At 34.9% G+C, this 16,554-nt stretch overlaps 1 protein-coding gene across 1 annotated transcript in view; it reads left to right on the top strand.

The window, feature by feature from the left end:
* Positions 1-16,554, top strand: part of LOC149800061 (tyrosine-protein kinase HTK16-like) — a 124,739-nt gene that overhangs the window by 45,250 nt on the left and 62,935 nt on the right. Inside the window, exon 12 of the mRNA XM_089959614.1 lies at positions 8,129-8,316. Coding sequence (XP_089815740.1) covers positions 8,129-8,316 — 188 coding nt within the window. The remainder of the gene's footprint in view (positions 1-8,128; positions 8,317-16,554) is intronic.

The raw sequence follows: 16,554 nt of genomic DNA on the forward strand, positions 1-16,554 counted from the left end.
TTTGGATTAAATATACCATCCTGGCATGTAGGGCTTTTGGATTAAATATACCATCCTGGCATGTAGGGCTTTTGGATTAGATATACCATCCTGGCATGTAGGGCTTTTGGATTAGATATACCATCCTGGCATGTAGGGCTTTGGGATTAGATATACCATCCTGGCATGTAGGGCTTTGGGATTAGATATACCATCCTGGCATGTAGGACGTTAGGATTAGATATACCATCCTGGCATGTAGGGCTTTTGGATTAAATATACCATCCTGGCATGTAGGGCTTTTGGATTAAATATACCATCCTGGCATGTAGGGCTTTTGGATTAGATATACCATCCTGGCATGTAGGGCTTTTGGATTAGATATACCATCCTTGCATGTAGGGCTTTTGGATTAGATGTTCCATCCTGGCATATAGGGCTTTTGGATTTGAACAAATGAGGTATATTTCTGCTATCCCATGTGAATGCCATTTCTTAATTTGGAAAAAACTTCAAGCAAAGAACATTTTTTGAAAACTCATTAGAAATGGACCAAATGTGACAAAAGTACATTGACTTGGTGGAGTCCTTTAGTTTGTACAAATGATGCTGCTCTGCCATTTAACATGGCCACTGTTGCTAAAAATGAAAAATAACTGCTGCTCAAAACAAAAATAATTATTTTTAAAAACGATATTTTCTCCAAACTGCTTGACAGATTTTTACAACATTTGAGAAAAATCATTGTTGAATGTAAGCCTTTTAATTGCTTATCGATCATTTAGTTAATATGGTTTCATCTAAATACAATCACTTAATAGAATTTGACCCAAATTTTATAGAATGTAACTGGGTTTTATTTTATACAAATAGGGTTGCTTTACCAACCATTATGTTTGTAGATATTTCCCTTAGATTCATTGGTTTAAATATTTAAAATTAAATGTACTTGTGACTTTCTTCATATGTATTTACTATTCGCATTTGTCATCCCCCTCTAGAAAGGCCACCCGCATTATAAGGCCACTTCCCTGCTGCATTAGGGGTGGCCTTATAGGAGGGGGACTACTGTAGTACTCTTGGTACACATATTGGACTAGTACTCTTGGTACACATTGAACAAGTACATGTACACATTTTGGATTAGTACTTTTGGTACACATATTGGACGTACTCTTGGTACACATATTGGACTAGTACTCTTGTTACACATATTGGACTAGTACATGTACACATTTTGGATTAGTACTTTTGGTACACATATTGGACTAGTACTTTTTGTATACAATGTATTAGACAAGTACTTTTGGTACACATAATTGATTAGTGGTATTGATCTGCCTTGTGCTATTACAAATTCATTGATTTCATTATTTTTTGTTTTCAGCTGATTGTTCATTCATCAGTACACCATTCAGATTTCCAAGACCATTCAAAATATCTCATTAAAACTACACATGTTAGAATAGTGGTCCAGATATGCATTTAGCTGTTCACTGTATTTTAAAGGCTTTGTCCATTCATCAGTTCATCCATAATCCACACTTTCCTTTTTGGTACAAAACTCATATCTTTATGGAATTTGGTATACTCATATCTTTATGGAATTTGGTATACATGTTAGACTAATGGCATAGATGTACCTTTTGATACATATTAGACCAGTGGTATAGATGTACCTTTTGATACATATTAGACTAGTATTATAGATGTACCTTTTGATACATATTAGACTAGTGGTATTAATTTACCTTCTGATACATATTAGACTAGTATTATAGATGTACCTTTTGATACATATTAGACTAGTATTATAGATGTACCTTTTGATACATATTAGACTAGTGGTGTTAATTTACCTTCTGATACTTATTAGACTAGTATTATAGATGTACCTTTTGATACATATTAGACTAGTGGTATAGATGTACCTTTTGATACATATTAGACTAGTGGTATAGATGTACCTTTTGATACATATTAGACCAGTGGTATAGATGTACCTTTTGATACATATTAGACTAGTATTATAGATGTACCTTTTGATACATATTAGACTAGTGGTATAGATGTACCTTTTGATACATATTAGACTAGTGGTATAGATGTACCTTTTGATACATATTAGACTAGTGGTATAGATGTACCTTTTGATACATATTAGACTAGTGGTATAGATGTACCTTTTGATACATATTAGACTAGTGGTATAGATGTACCTTTTGATACATATTAGACTAGTATTATAGATGTACCTTTTGATACATATTAGACTAGTGGTATAGATGTACCTTTTGATACATATTAAACTAGTGGTATAGATGTACCTTTTGATACATATTAGACTAGTGGTATAGATGTACCTTTTGATACATATTAAACTAGTGGTATAGATGTACCTTTTGATACATATTAGACTAGTGGTATAGATGTACCTTTTGATACATATTAGACTAGTGGTATAGATGTACCTTTTGATACATATTAGACTAGTGGTATAGATGTTCCTTTTGATACATATTAGACTAGTGGTATAGATGTACCTTTTGATACATATTAGACTAGTGGTATAGATGTTCCTTTTGATACATATTAGATAGTATTATAGATGTACCTTTTGATACATATTAAACTAGTGGTATAGATGTACCTTTTGATACATATTAAACTAGTGGTATAGATGTACCTTTTGATACATATTAGACTAGTGGTATAGATGTACCTTTTGATACATATTAGACTAGTGGTATAGATGTACCTTTTGATACATATTAGACTAGTGGTATAGATGTGCCTTTGGTACACATTTACATTTTTGTCCATTTGTCTCCTCAGCCATCCATCCACATTTCACACTTCAAGAGCAAAACTCATGAATACAGACTACCTATAAATGAAGTCTTTGATAAATCCTTCTTTCTTTTAGAAGGCATTTTGTCTGGGGTGGGGATATAGATGAATATTATTTTCTTTAGATGTGAAATTTTTAAGACAAGTTAACACATATCCAGTATTTGAAGTTTTGGTTTGTAAATGTTGCCATGGTGCAAGGGTACATTTTTTACCTGCTCTGTGTTGTGGAACAAAGGCTAGGTTCATAAGATTTAAGGGTACAAGATGGGATCTAGGTATAATTTATCCCCTTTTTCATGGGTTTGGGGCATACTGATATGCACTTTATAGTGTAACATTATTGAAAAAGTTTCGTACTTTTACATCTAAGGAATACAAATTTCGGACCATTTTGATAATTTTAAAAGCTCTGTGTCAGTCAGCAATGTTTATTTGCAACATTGTTCAGCATTTATGTTACTGCATGAGACACAGTATTTATGTTACTGCATGAGACACAGTATTTATGTTACTGCATGAGATACAGCATTTATGTTACTGCATGAGACACAGTATTTATGTTACTGCATGAGACACAGTATTTATGTTACTGCATGAGACACAGTATTTATGTTACTGCATGAGACACAGTATTTATGTTACTGCATGAGATACAGCATTTATATTACTGCATGAGACACAGTATTTATGTTACTGCATGAGACAGTATTTATGTTACTGCATGAGACACAGTATTTATGTTACTGCATGAGACACAGTATTTATGTTACTGCATGAGACACAGTATTTATGTTACTGCATGAGATACAGCATTTATGTTACTGCATTTATGTTACTACGTTGTTTCAAAGCTGCCCATTGTAGAACAGGATGAAGAATATATCAGTTATCTCCCATATGCCGTTTAAGGCTCAACAGTTTAAAAATTTGACTGTTAATTTAGATAACCTAATTCAAATTCCTATTAAATCGTCAACCTTTATGTCAACTATCCAAGAGATACCTCAGCATATTGCATTATTCAATTCCCAATCAGTCGGACCACCGGAAAAGCATACAGAAATAGTTAATTGTATCAACGACCAAAAAATTGACGTATTTTTCCTGACAAAAACATGGCTGAAAACATCAGGCGATGAACCCAAGTGTGCAGATCTAACACCCACTGGTTACTCCATCAAGTCGTTCCCCCGTAATTCTCGCAGAATTGGAATTACTGTCATCACAAAGAACATCATGATCAAATGTCTTAACCACACCACAACTTTCAGTTTCTACCACACATCGTTTAAACTAGTTCAAACCACACTTACACTGGAACAAAGGTCAGTCCATTTTTTCTGCCTATACTGCCCGCCTCTTAGTAGAAAAAACAAGTTGACTGAATCTCTCTCTTTGGAGCAGTTCCTGAATCTCCTGGAGTATGGAAATTCGATAGGTGGCAACCTGATTATTCTTGGAGATTTCAACTTTCACTTTGACTGTCGCACAAACCCAAACACATAAAAACTCCTAGATACCATTAATGTTTTCAACCTCAAATAGTCAGTTAACCAACCCACCCATAAACATGGTCACATTTTAGACTGGATTCTTCATAAACCTGATGATAATATTCTATGTTCCCAGGAACTTGCATCAGATCACCTCTGCATTATATGCCATCTTGATGTATCAGTCCCTAACCCTCCACCTTTATCTGCTACTAAGAGAAACCTCCATATGATAAATAGAACCAAACTAATGCATGACATCCAAGGTAACCTAACAATGTGCTTACCTCCTACCGCAGAACAAGTCGATAACTGTCTGCATTCATTGCTTGACAAACATACCCCAGCCACCAAGTGCAGAGTATCAATTCAAAAGTGTTCTCCATGGCATAGCAGTGTTAGGGACCAGCTTCACACTGCTATGAAGCTGCTAAGAAGAACGTCACCAACATATTCCATGCAGCGAAATCAGCCCACTACAGTACTAAAATCATGGAAAGTTCCAGCTGCAAAGAACTCTTCGAGACTACTAACAAGTTAATGTCAAGGAACAAATGTACACCACTTCCAACTACCTTCTCTCTAGTTGACCTTCCAGACCCGTTTGCAGATTTCTTCTGTGACAAAGTACAAACCTTTAGAGGTAAGCTTGATAACACAATTTCAATTGACTCGTCATCACCATACAGTTGGGATACAGAATTTCAGTGGCATCCATTAGCAGCATTTGAACCTGTCTCTATGGATTTAGTAAGTACAATCATGATGAAGAGTGCACCAAAGTCATGTGAACTTGATCCAATTCCAACATCACTGCTACTTGAGTGCTTAGATCCAGTATTGCCTTCACTAACTGATGTTACTAATACCTGTCTCATCTGGGGAATTCCCATCATTTTTCAAAACTGCCATTGTAAAGCCTCTGCTGAAGAAACCAACAATAGACCATAACGATTTAAAGAACTACTGCCCAGTTTCTAATCTCCCATTCATATAAAAAAAAAGGTTGTTCTATCCCAGCTTGTATCTCATCTGAATTCAAGCAGTCTTTTTAGCCATGTACAATCTGCATATCGCCCTTGCCACAGTACTGAAACTACACTTCTAAAAGTAGTTAATGACATTTTCTCTGCTTTGTTTAGCAGAAAGATTACAGTCCTCACACTATGATTTGTATGCAGCATTTGACATAATAGACCATGATATATTACTTTGACGTCTCCAGTATGTATTTGGCACTCATGATACAGCCTTGATGTGGTTCAAGTCCTACTTGGTCAACAGGACACAAATTGTGTCTGCAAATGTAATACACTCCAGCCCAGATAATCTATGTTGTGGTAGTCCACAGGGGTCTGTTCTTGTACCTGTTCTCTTCATTCTGTGCACTCAGCTGCTCTCAAGTGTCATAGATCATCATCCTGTGTCTCACCAATTGTATGCTGACAACACCCAAATATACAAATCTAGCCACCCAACTAAAGTTGATGCTACCATCCAAGGTGTAGAGAGGTGCATTTCTGATGTGAAATCATGGATGACATGTAACAAGCTGCAGATGAATGAGGATAGAACTGAGGCCATTCTGATCACAACACAAAGACTTTCTCATTCACATCCTTTACCTCAAACAATACATATCAGTAACACCAACAATAAATTCACACAGTATGTTGTTCTTGTTGTTGTGGGGTTTGCTGCAATTTTTCAGCGCACAATAGGCTATACATGGCAGCTGCTGGTATTAATGGTGGAGGAAGAACCCAGGAAAACCTCAGAAAGAACCACTGACCCACAAGAAGCTACTGGCAAGCTTTCTCACATGCCCACATTGGCCGAATCTGAGACTCAAACCCATGCAGACATGTGAGATGACAATGATCCATAATGGAGAGCGCTTTAGTGCACTCGGCCATTCGGGGCCCCCAGTCAATATGAAACCTAGGTGTCACTCTGGACAGTACTCTCACATTGCACCAACATGTCATGGACATATGCAAGGCTGCATACCTTGAGCTACCGTTCTGGTGGCCTAGTGGTTAGAGCATCTGCCTCGGATGCGGGAGGTCGTGGGTTCGATCACCAGCTGAGTCATACCAAAGAATTGCAAAAACGGTACTAACAGCTTCCTTGCTTGGCGCTCAGCATTAAGAGGTTAGTGTTTGGACTGGTCGGCCTGGTGTCAGGATAATGTAACTGGGTGGGACATCATGCTTCATGTCTGCAGCATGATGCCCCAGTGCTAGACATCATTATAAACTGCCACAATGCAGACATCATAGTGATATGACTGAAAAATTGTTAAAGCTACGTTAAAAATCCAAATCACACACACACACACACACACATATCTTGAGCTGAGACACATCAGCTCCATTCGCAAATATCTTTCAGTTGATGCCACTAAAACACTTGTGTGTTCATTAGTACTTTCAAGACTGGACTAATTAAATCAGTTCTGTCTGGTTCATCTCAATATCTGCTTCAGAAACTTCAAAAAGTCCAACACACAGATGATAGGATCATACTTTGAGTACCACGATCAGAGCACAACTTCCCATTGCTCCTTACCCTACACTAGCTATCCATTCAATCCAGAGTCAAACAAAATTTGTTCTGTGCTATGTTTCACTGATGGACTCCAATCCAACATACCTATCCGACCTCACCCATGTGTACACACCAGCAAGATACTTATGCTCCTCTTCTGACAATCGTATACTCATTATTCCCACTACAAAATCGAAGTCATATGGACAACATTCTTCTGCATACCAGGGCCCAGCAACATGGAATGAATTGGCCACTGAACTTAGACACAAAGCCACAGTGATCCCATTCAAGAAACTCACTTATTTTGACTGCAAGAACAAACTTAAAGGCCTAATAATATTCCCTACCTTAAATATTTTCAGCATGTTATTTTATGTTTTTTAATTTCATGGTGTTTGTTTTTTGTAATAATATCATTATATATGTGTTTTATTTTAATGTTATAGGTGTTGTCTGATGTTGTAAAGTGCTTAGAGCTTCTAAAGAACATGCACTATACAAATTCCTCATTATTATTATTTTTTTATTATTATGAGATACAGCATTTATGTTATTGCATGAGATACAGCATTTATGTTACTGCATGAGATGCAGCATTAATTTACTGCATGAGATACAGCATTTATGTTAGTGCATGAAATACAGCATTTATGTTACTGCATGAGATACAGCATTTATGTTACTGCATGATATACAGCATTTATGTTATTCCATGAGATACAGCATTTATGTTACTGCATGAGATGCAGCATTAATTTACTGCATGAGATACAGCATTTATGTTACTGCATGAGATACAGCATTTATGTTACTGCATGAGATACAGCATTTATGTTACTGCATGATATACAGCATTTATGTTATTCCATGAGATACAGCATTTATGTTACTGCATGAGATACAGCATTAATTTACTGCATGAGATACAGTATTTATGTTACTGCATGAAATACAGCATTTATGTTACTGCATGAGATACAGCATTAATTTACTGCATGAGATACAGTATTTATGTTACTGCATGAAATACAGCATTTATGTTACTGCATGAGATACAGCATTTATGTTACTGCATGAGATACAGCATTTATGTTACTGCATGAGATACAGCATTTATGTTACTGCATGAGATATGATTTGTATGACATAACATGCCATTATAGCATCAGGATATATAAACAATCTAAGATGTAGTTAAGGATGATGGATTTATTTTCTTTTGATTTGTTTCTTGAAATCTAATCTCACAGATGATTATTCACCTGCCTTGCCTCCAAGACCCGTGTCACTTAGCGATGACAAATCCGATGGGTATGCTGATTTTTTGGCTCAACCACGAACATCCCGTGAAATTATTCATGCTAAGCCAGCACCAGAAGCATTAAAATTAAGAACATCACATCCACCATCTGGACATCCACCACCTGTCCCCTCACAGGTAGGTTCAGTATTGACATTTCAGCTTTGATTAAAAATCTGTCCCCTCACAGGTAGGTTCAGTATTGACATTTCAGCTTTGATTAAAAATCTGTCCCCTCACAGGTAGGTTCATTATTGACATTTCAGCTTGGATTAAAAATACTATAATATGTAAATTTATGATTAGAATGTAATATTCGTTAATTAATGGAAGACTTAAATTTGCAAAAATGCAGTTGTGGGAAATTTTCACATGGTTGAATCTTTGTGATTATATTATCATTGACAATTCCACATATGCCCCCCAAAATGTATATTTGGTTCCACTACCCCAACATTCCATATTTTAATGCTTCTGACCCTGTAACCTTTTATCAGGTAGGTCAGTAGGTCAATTATTCATGAGAGCCACAATATCTCAGTTTGTAGAGCATAGGACTTGTAATCCAAGAGTCGTGGTTTCAGTACCTGCCCAGCCCACATCCTAGATTGGCTGCCTCTTTGTGTCCTTGGGAGGGGCACTTAGTTTCCATTTACTCTGAATGACATCAAAAATAGTGTCAAAGATGCCCTTAAGACCTTCCCTTCCAAATGAACCCTGTTTTTCAGTGCTGAACTGGTACATTTAGATGTTAAACTGTGATGTAAACTAAGATGAGCTGGATCAAGTAATAAAAAAAACCCCAACAGAAACACACATACAGTGTGATCCCACTATAGTACATTCCATTATAACACAAATTCGGATATAGCATAATCATGGCATTGATTCCCAAAGTTTCATATACATGTATTTTTCTCATACATTCAAAAAAATTCTTTCTTGAAGTTATGATAAATAACTTGCAAAAAGTTAATTATCATTTTGGGGAAGAGATCGCATATGAATTTTAATATAAGACTATATATAGTAGCATGATTCCTAAAAGGACTATTGAATAAAAGCCATTTTCTGTCCCCTCTTCAAATGTCCTTATATGATGTATAATGTACACATGAGGTGGTTAACATTTATTTCTGACACCAGTTTTGTGTTTATGTGTACATTGCCATGGTTACATGGTGTCAAAACACTATCAAAAAAGGCGTGAAAAGTAGTCATCTTTTCCATTTACTTCTCATAGATGCTGCTTTACCATGAGTTATTCACTCAGTTTTAAATCTGTAATATGCATTTTTATTTTTTAGGGGTTATAAAGCTCTATATATAAAGTTTATTTTCTAAAACTATTCCAAAAGGGTCCATTGTAGACAAAAATAGAATATTGAACTTATATGTCATCTGAAAACTGTTTCTAAAATACATTGACAAAAAGGTACTTAAACCATAAAATAAAAAAACTGGTTCTCAATAAAATATTGTTTGATATTATTGAATGATGTTTAATATTATTGAAATATTTTAATGATTGTTTGATAATATTGAATATGGCTGTAAAGGCGGTGTTAACAGGGGCCTGAACATTTGCTTCTTCGCCAAATAAGTGTTGGGTTTTTTCCTTCACTGGAAATGACAAATGTTCTTAATGTATTTAATTATGTACTTTATCTTTATATTTTCATGGCTATATAACACACACACTACTGTGTTTCTATCTTTAGAAGAAGAAAAAAAAATTGTCTTCCATACCCCTTGAGGTAGCCTATAGTCAAACTATAATCTGTTTATAAACTATATATTCATCCGTAACGATATAATATGGACATTAATATGAAAGAAAACACTTATTGGTTCAGCACTTTTAAAGAATTTCTGAAAAATGTGAAATGTGTTTTAGAAGTAATGGCATTGGAGAATACAGGAAAAAAGCAAGACTATAGGTATTGTACTCTCTAGACCTTTTGCATCTATTTTTAAACAAGCGTGGGAATACTGCATTACACTGACTTCATACGTTACAGTTGTGTGTGAAATGAGAGGATATACATGTTTATAAAGAACATATTCCTATAATGAACAAATGGAAACAGTCATTTTATTATTCGTTTTGCAAATGCTATTTACCAGCAATTAGAGTCTGCAAAGTTGGTGATTTACATCGTGCACAATTCGGGGATTTATAGAATGAATGCAGCTTTCAAGAAATTTTTGGGGACAAGTTTGCACATAAACTTTGATGAGAAACGAGTCAAAGTAAGTATTTTTCTACCGTTTCATTGTTTAAATAACTATATATTACTATACTCTCTCTCTTTCTTCTATGTACATGTGGCCTGTATTCAGTTCTTTGTACAACTCAAAATGGGGGCCATCGGTCGGGCAATAAAGAAATTAAAAAATGTATAGAAAAATTAACGAATAAAATAACGTTATCTTAATATGTGTTCATATATACCATTAAATTAAAGCTAGTCACATTATTACATTGACTATTATATTTTGACACAGGTTTAGAAGGACATTTTTTCTGCATAAAAGTACTGTATACTATACGTGTAGGCCGACATGCTTATCCGTACTCCTACGCAAACGTCATGCGAGTATCTCGCCATAAGGCTGTCTATATAACTGGAGGTTCAGAGAAGTGTTAAAATGAAAATCTATGCAAGCAAGAGACGACGAAGCATCTGATAAAAAAAATGCACCCACTAAACACATTTTACCTAACAGTAGCAGTTAACCAAAACTAACAGCAAATCCTGATGATTGTAACATCCCCACTCATCCACCCACAAAATGACCCAGGGGTGATACACTTCTGCCGTCTGTACAGTTGAGATGAACAGCTGTTACTGTAATTGTCATTTTTTGTGTATTTCACTTGGACCCCTCTTAGATTTACTGGGATGTGACCAGACAACTTGAAATGACTGCAAAGTCATCAGAGAGAATAAACAGCATTAAAAATGAACTATTCAGGCCAACATGGACATAAAAAGTCAAATTATCAATGAACATGTCTTAAAAATATACCGTTTTGTGTTCATTTGAATGGGGTATGTACATTTCCAGATTATCCATTAAGCATACTACCATATATACTTGTGTATAAGCCCATTCACATATAAGCTGACCCCCCCCTCAACTGAACAGGTATAAACACTGAAAAGTGCATGACCTACATAACAGCCGACTCTCAACTCCGAGACATCACAAGATGTGCGAGGTAAGTTCTAAATGCATTTATTTAGGCAAACTTGCATTAACAAAAATTATACATATACTTATCTCAAGGTTGGCATGCATGATTGTAAAAAAAAATTGTATAAATTTGTTTGAAAAGTAATTTATTTAATTTTCTGGTTTCTTATTGTTTCTGCCTGATTTTAATTTGTGTATAATTTGACCAAACAATGACAAGAATTTAGCAATCGCAAGTTGCTGTAACGCTACCTCTACCTTTTGACTCGATTACTGTTTGTTTATGCATTACTGCATTGGACATTTTACATCAGTGCACCAGTAATTACGTTTTTACTTTGCCTTGAAATTGTAAATGCCTAACTCATTAAACTGTAATCCCAGTATAACAACACAATGAACAACAACATGGTTTGATTCAATGCTCGCTATTAGGTTACTGAATGTATTTACATAACAGCGCCACTGCATGTACATTGTAGGTTTGAACACGTGCTGAATGAAGTAGATTCTGCTGAATGAAGTACATCCCTTGGAGTCGAATCATGGACACCACTACACCAAACTTTAATGATAGCTCCAAAATATAACGAAATTTCAGAAATAATGCTTGAAACATTATGCTAATGCCATAAAAGCTGAGTAGTTGTTTCCTTTGATAGTAAGCGACCTTACACCATACCTGTCAACTTTCATGCCAGGAGGGGATTTTTGGGGTCGCTTCACATGCCTATCTCCCGATTTCATAATATCTTCCAATTTTTGCAGAGAACTTCCAATTATTACATTATGTCTTTGAAAAGTCCTACATGTTATGTTGTATCACATGTGAATTATTGTTGTGACGAAATAATTGCTTTACTAGAAAGAATTCACTTCTTCACTAAATAGAATGTTAAGTTTAAACATTATTCACGTAAGTTAATGATTTTTTTAACCTCTAGAACAATAAAAAAAATTAAAAAATAAACCAGAATAAAAATAACCACAACAATAAAATCGTTGACAATTAATTTCAATCCCAAAAATGATTACTACGAATGCTGTAACTCCATATGCTGTAGCACTGTGTAAGTACTGTACATTATAGTTCAGCCTGGTCTCCAGGGTAAACTCAACCGGCTCACAAATTATGCAGTCTGTATTTACCTTTATTTAATTTTGTGTTAGAGAAATCAGAAAATATGCATGTACAAAAACAATTACAAGATCAATCATAGTACTTTATAACAGTTTAATAAATGTCGGGTCACCAAAAATAATTTTTTTACATGCATGTCTTAGGACATGGAAAAAATTATTTTTTCATGCATTAAGATTTAAAACCATTACAGTAGTCAACAAAGAAACTTAAACACTATCAAGTTTAGACATTGGCCTGCGAATAAGCTGCCCCCCCCCCCTTCAAGGCCTTTATTCTTTCCTAAATTGATTGGCTTATATGCGAGTATATATGGTAATCATATTCTTAGGGCACTGGCCCAACAGGGGCATCAGAAAAAAATATAATTTTTGCTCATGATAAAATTAAATGAATTATATATAACCATTTTGATCTGCTTGTGCAAGTATTTTGATTTGGAATGGTGGCAGCACTGGTATTTTCCAGCCTTTTTTAGCTTCTGATTCTTTTTCTTCTTCACATTCAGTAGTGGGGGTGGGGTACAATAGTATTTTCAGTGATTAGGGCCCTGGAAGACCTTAATCTTGCCATTGTTATGTATTATCATTCTCTCTCCGTCAATATCACACAAATAAGATGTTGTAATAATGGAAACATCATCATATAGATGACAATTCAAATTGTACAATATGATAATTTGTCATATAAACATAAAAGGAGCCAGATGACTACTGATGAAAGTGGTCACAGTGTAGAAAAACAACTCCTCATTTGATTCCCTGTTGTCATAATTCACATTCTGGAATAGTGATGCTTTCTTTGTTGTCAACTTATCATTTACCCGTCTTTTGCAGCCTGTAAACCATAGGAAATTAGATACCTGTGCACAATACCCAACAACCGGAGCACCAACCTTGCAGATACAGTACCATCCTTTGATGGAGTCCATGGAAGATTTCAGCTTGTATTGGATCCACAGTGAATGGATTTTATTTTTGGAGTGGCGAGAATGGCTTTTTCCATGTAACAGACCTGGAAAATCCATGCATGCCATAACCTCATAGTGCCCCTCCTCTGTGAAATGTTCATTTCTATACTTTGGAGCCTGTTTCTCTTCATAAATGCTTATATTGATGTCATACAGGTAATCAACTGATATCCTGGGGCATTCATTCATTTTCCAAGTGGATCCATCCATCTTTAAGTATGATTTGTGCTTATTCATCAAGTTGTTGTCTTGAACCAGGATTTAAACCTTATTTGGTTGCAGGAATATGTTCAGTTTCAAGCTGAAAAAGGTGGAAATAGTCATCATCACATAAGTAAGAAGAAACATCAAAGTTAAGATACGACTTTGTTTTAATTAGCTCACACACATTTTGTAAAATGATTTAATATCTGTTCTCGAAACTTGAAACGTTTTCTGACTCTTTTGTTGCAGTGATAGATCACAGGGATTCATTAGTGAAGTAGGAGATTTCCAAATAGAATTTGCGACATCTACTATTTGACTTTATAAAAATACTACACTCTGCAAAAGACTGGGTTATTGCACATATTTCGACATTATAAAGATGATATGGTCTTTTACATACAACATAATGTCTGTGAGAGCTTGATGTCGATGGAATTTGAAGTTGAATTGATTATGGGCCTTTTATGGCATCATTTGAAGTGTTTTAGACCATTCGCCAAATTGTCATATCTGACATAAGGTCTCATAAAATCTCATTTTTTGGGTGCTTTTCATACATTTGCAGGTATTAACTTTGGCAGTCATATTTAGTCTATAATGATACACAGAGCCTGCAGATTCCATGTAATAAGTTCTTGTAGGGATGGAGCCAAAAACTAATTTTATGAACAGTATCTAAAAAGAAACAACTCCACTTATTACGTATTAAATTTAACTATCATAATTCTTGTTTTATATAATAAATTCTTGTGTCTCCGTTATGCCATGTTACATCCCAATTTTTTTATTTCACAATTGTTTTGGTCTGAATATTGTATGCTTTATATGTTGTATGGTTAGTGCCAACGCGCCCATATTTGTTTCCACTAGAATTTTGATAACGGTAGTGACCACAAGACCTTATGCACCGATTTGCATGCCTTTTAGTTTTTTCTTTGTGCCTCCCTTGCTTGATTTGATACAAAAGACATATACAAAGTGATAAAACAACACGTCTCTTGTAATCAATTTTTTAATGCAACAAACACTTCCCCAAGTTGTTGATCAAAACAAAGCCGGCATGTAATTAGGTTCTCACAGAAGTACTCACAGGTTTCGATGTGACGGTCGATTGACTTTTTTCATGTTTTCAATGAACATAATATGTTGCGATTATAATGTTTACACTGAAACGGAATTAAAGGATTAGAACATGACTTTCACACAGGAAGACGTTTAATTGATGTTTATTTCATTCTCTGTTGCCACCTGTTAGCATTTACCAGAAGTTTTCATTGATTGCTATTTCACCAGACTATTTAGTTACAGTATACTGACAACTATTTATCATAAAAACTTGCATAATATGTGATATCTTTAAACAGAGGTCTCGCTAGGATTTTAAAACTGGGTCTTTCTGCCTCTGAATTCAATCACTAAATATCAGTACGTTTTCTCACCCGGCCGCCAGTCAAAGCCTTTGAACTAGCCACCTAGCTATTGCATCATGTTCTTTTTTTATGTACTCTTATAAAATGGCAACATGTATGTACATCAAGGAGTCTTTTAGTCACTGAATTCTGTCTTTGTAAATATCAGCACAGCTAACTGATCAACACATTTTCCCAGAAAGCAGGTGGCTGAAGCAAGACTGGCAAATCTTTGAATTTTCCCACACACCAATTACATGCGTACGGAGGACTCCCACCTCAGTGATTTTCTGCATCCCAGATCAAAAATTGGCATCCAAATACGCGTAATTAAGCGTTTTCAAGATCTCTGAAATTAATTCTTATTTAGAACATGCAAATTTCAAAATATGGATTCTGTTTTTACGGGCATTAATCACCATTTTCGATGATAAAACGAGCAATGTATCAAGGTTTAATTTACCAATTCTGATCGTAATTTTTTCACGTTCAGCATATTTTAAAGATATTTTAAATACATCTTCTCTGGAAAAACTTGGGAGCCAAGACGGACACTGCGTTATAAGCGGGATCGCGAGTTATCCCGGCACGAGTTATCAAGGGAGCAGTGTACTTATATTCAAGCAGGATGACCATTGAATAAAAGATTTTCATCTGTAAATGTTATTATATTTATGATTTTCTCTTGTTATAATCGGTTAAGTGTATAAAGTTATGAGGTTATCATTTAATGAAATAAAGAAAGTATGCCATTGCAAAAAAAATAGCAGTATTTAGATAAATAGATTGAACAAACTTGATCTATTTTTATTTTTGCTGGCTAGAGGGTAGAAATAATACCATTATTCTTTTCAATTAACAAACCATAAATCAGTTCAGTTACTTTAGCTTCCATCCTGTCCTTGGGACATATTTCCCACTTTTTGGAAACAAAGTGTGTAATTTCTAATGTAATTGCTAGAAAAATCATTAATTTTGTAGGCAAGTGAATATATGTCAGTCCAAAACCAGTTTGTCTTGATTTGGAGGAGGGATTAGAAAAATTGATAAAACATTGTCTTAAAAAATGTTGCATAAAGAAACTTATAAAAAATTATTATATATAACTATGGAATAATAATCGCTTCACAACACTGGTTCCACCACAATCATTTTGTGATGCAAAGATATTTGACCACTCTCCTCTAGTTTCCTTTTAGATGAATACCATACTCATAAAAATATTATACTTTAGGAACATAAACATAAAATGATTCGCAAATGATTGAGGCTCATATAATTGCAAGTTTCTTTTACCTAGAAGTAATGCAAATAATATTTTCAATTAAAAAATCATAAATCAATTCATTTACTTGGCTTCCATTGTGATAGTGGACATGTTCCCACTGGAAATGGTTTCTAATTTCAGTAATTGTTAGAAACATCATTGATGTAGTAAGCTAGTTAAA

Source organism: Sinohyriopsis cumingii, chromosome 5, assembly GCF_028554795.1.
Source record: "Sinohyriopsis cumingii isolate HCF-2022 chromosome 5, ASM2855479v2, whole genome shotgun sequence".
NCBI lineage: Eukaryota > Metazoa > Mollusca > Bivalvia > Unionida > Unionidae > Sinohyriopsis > Sinohyriopsis cumingii.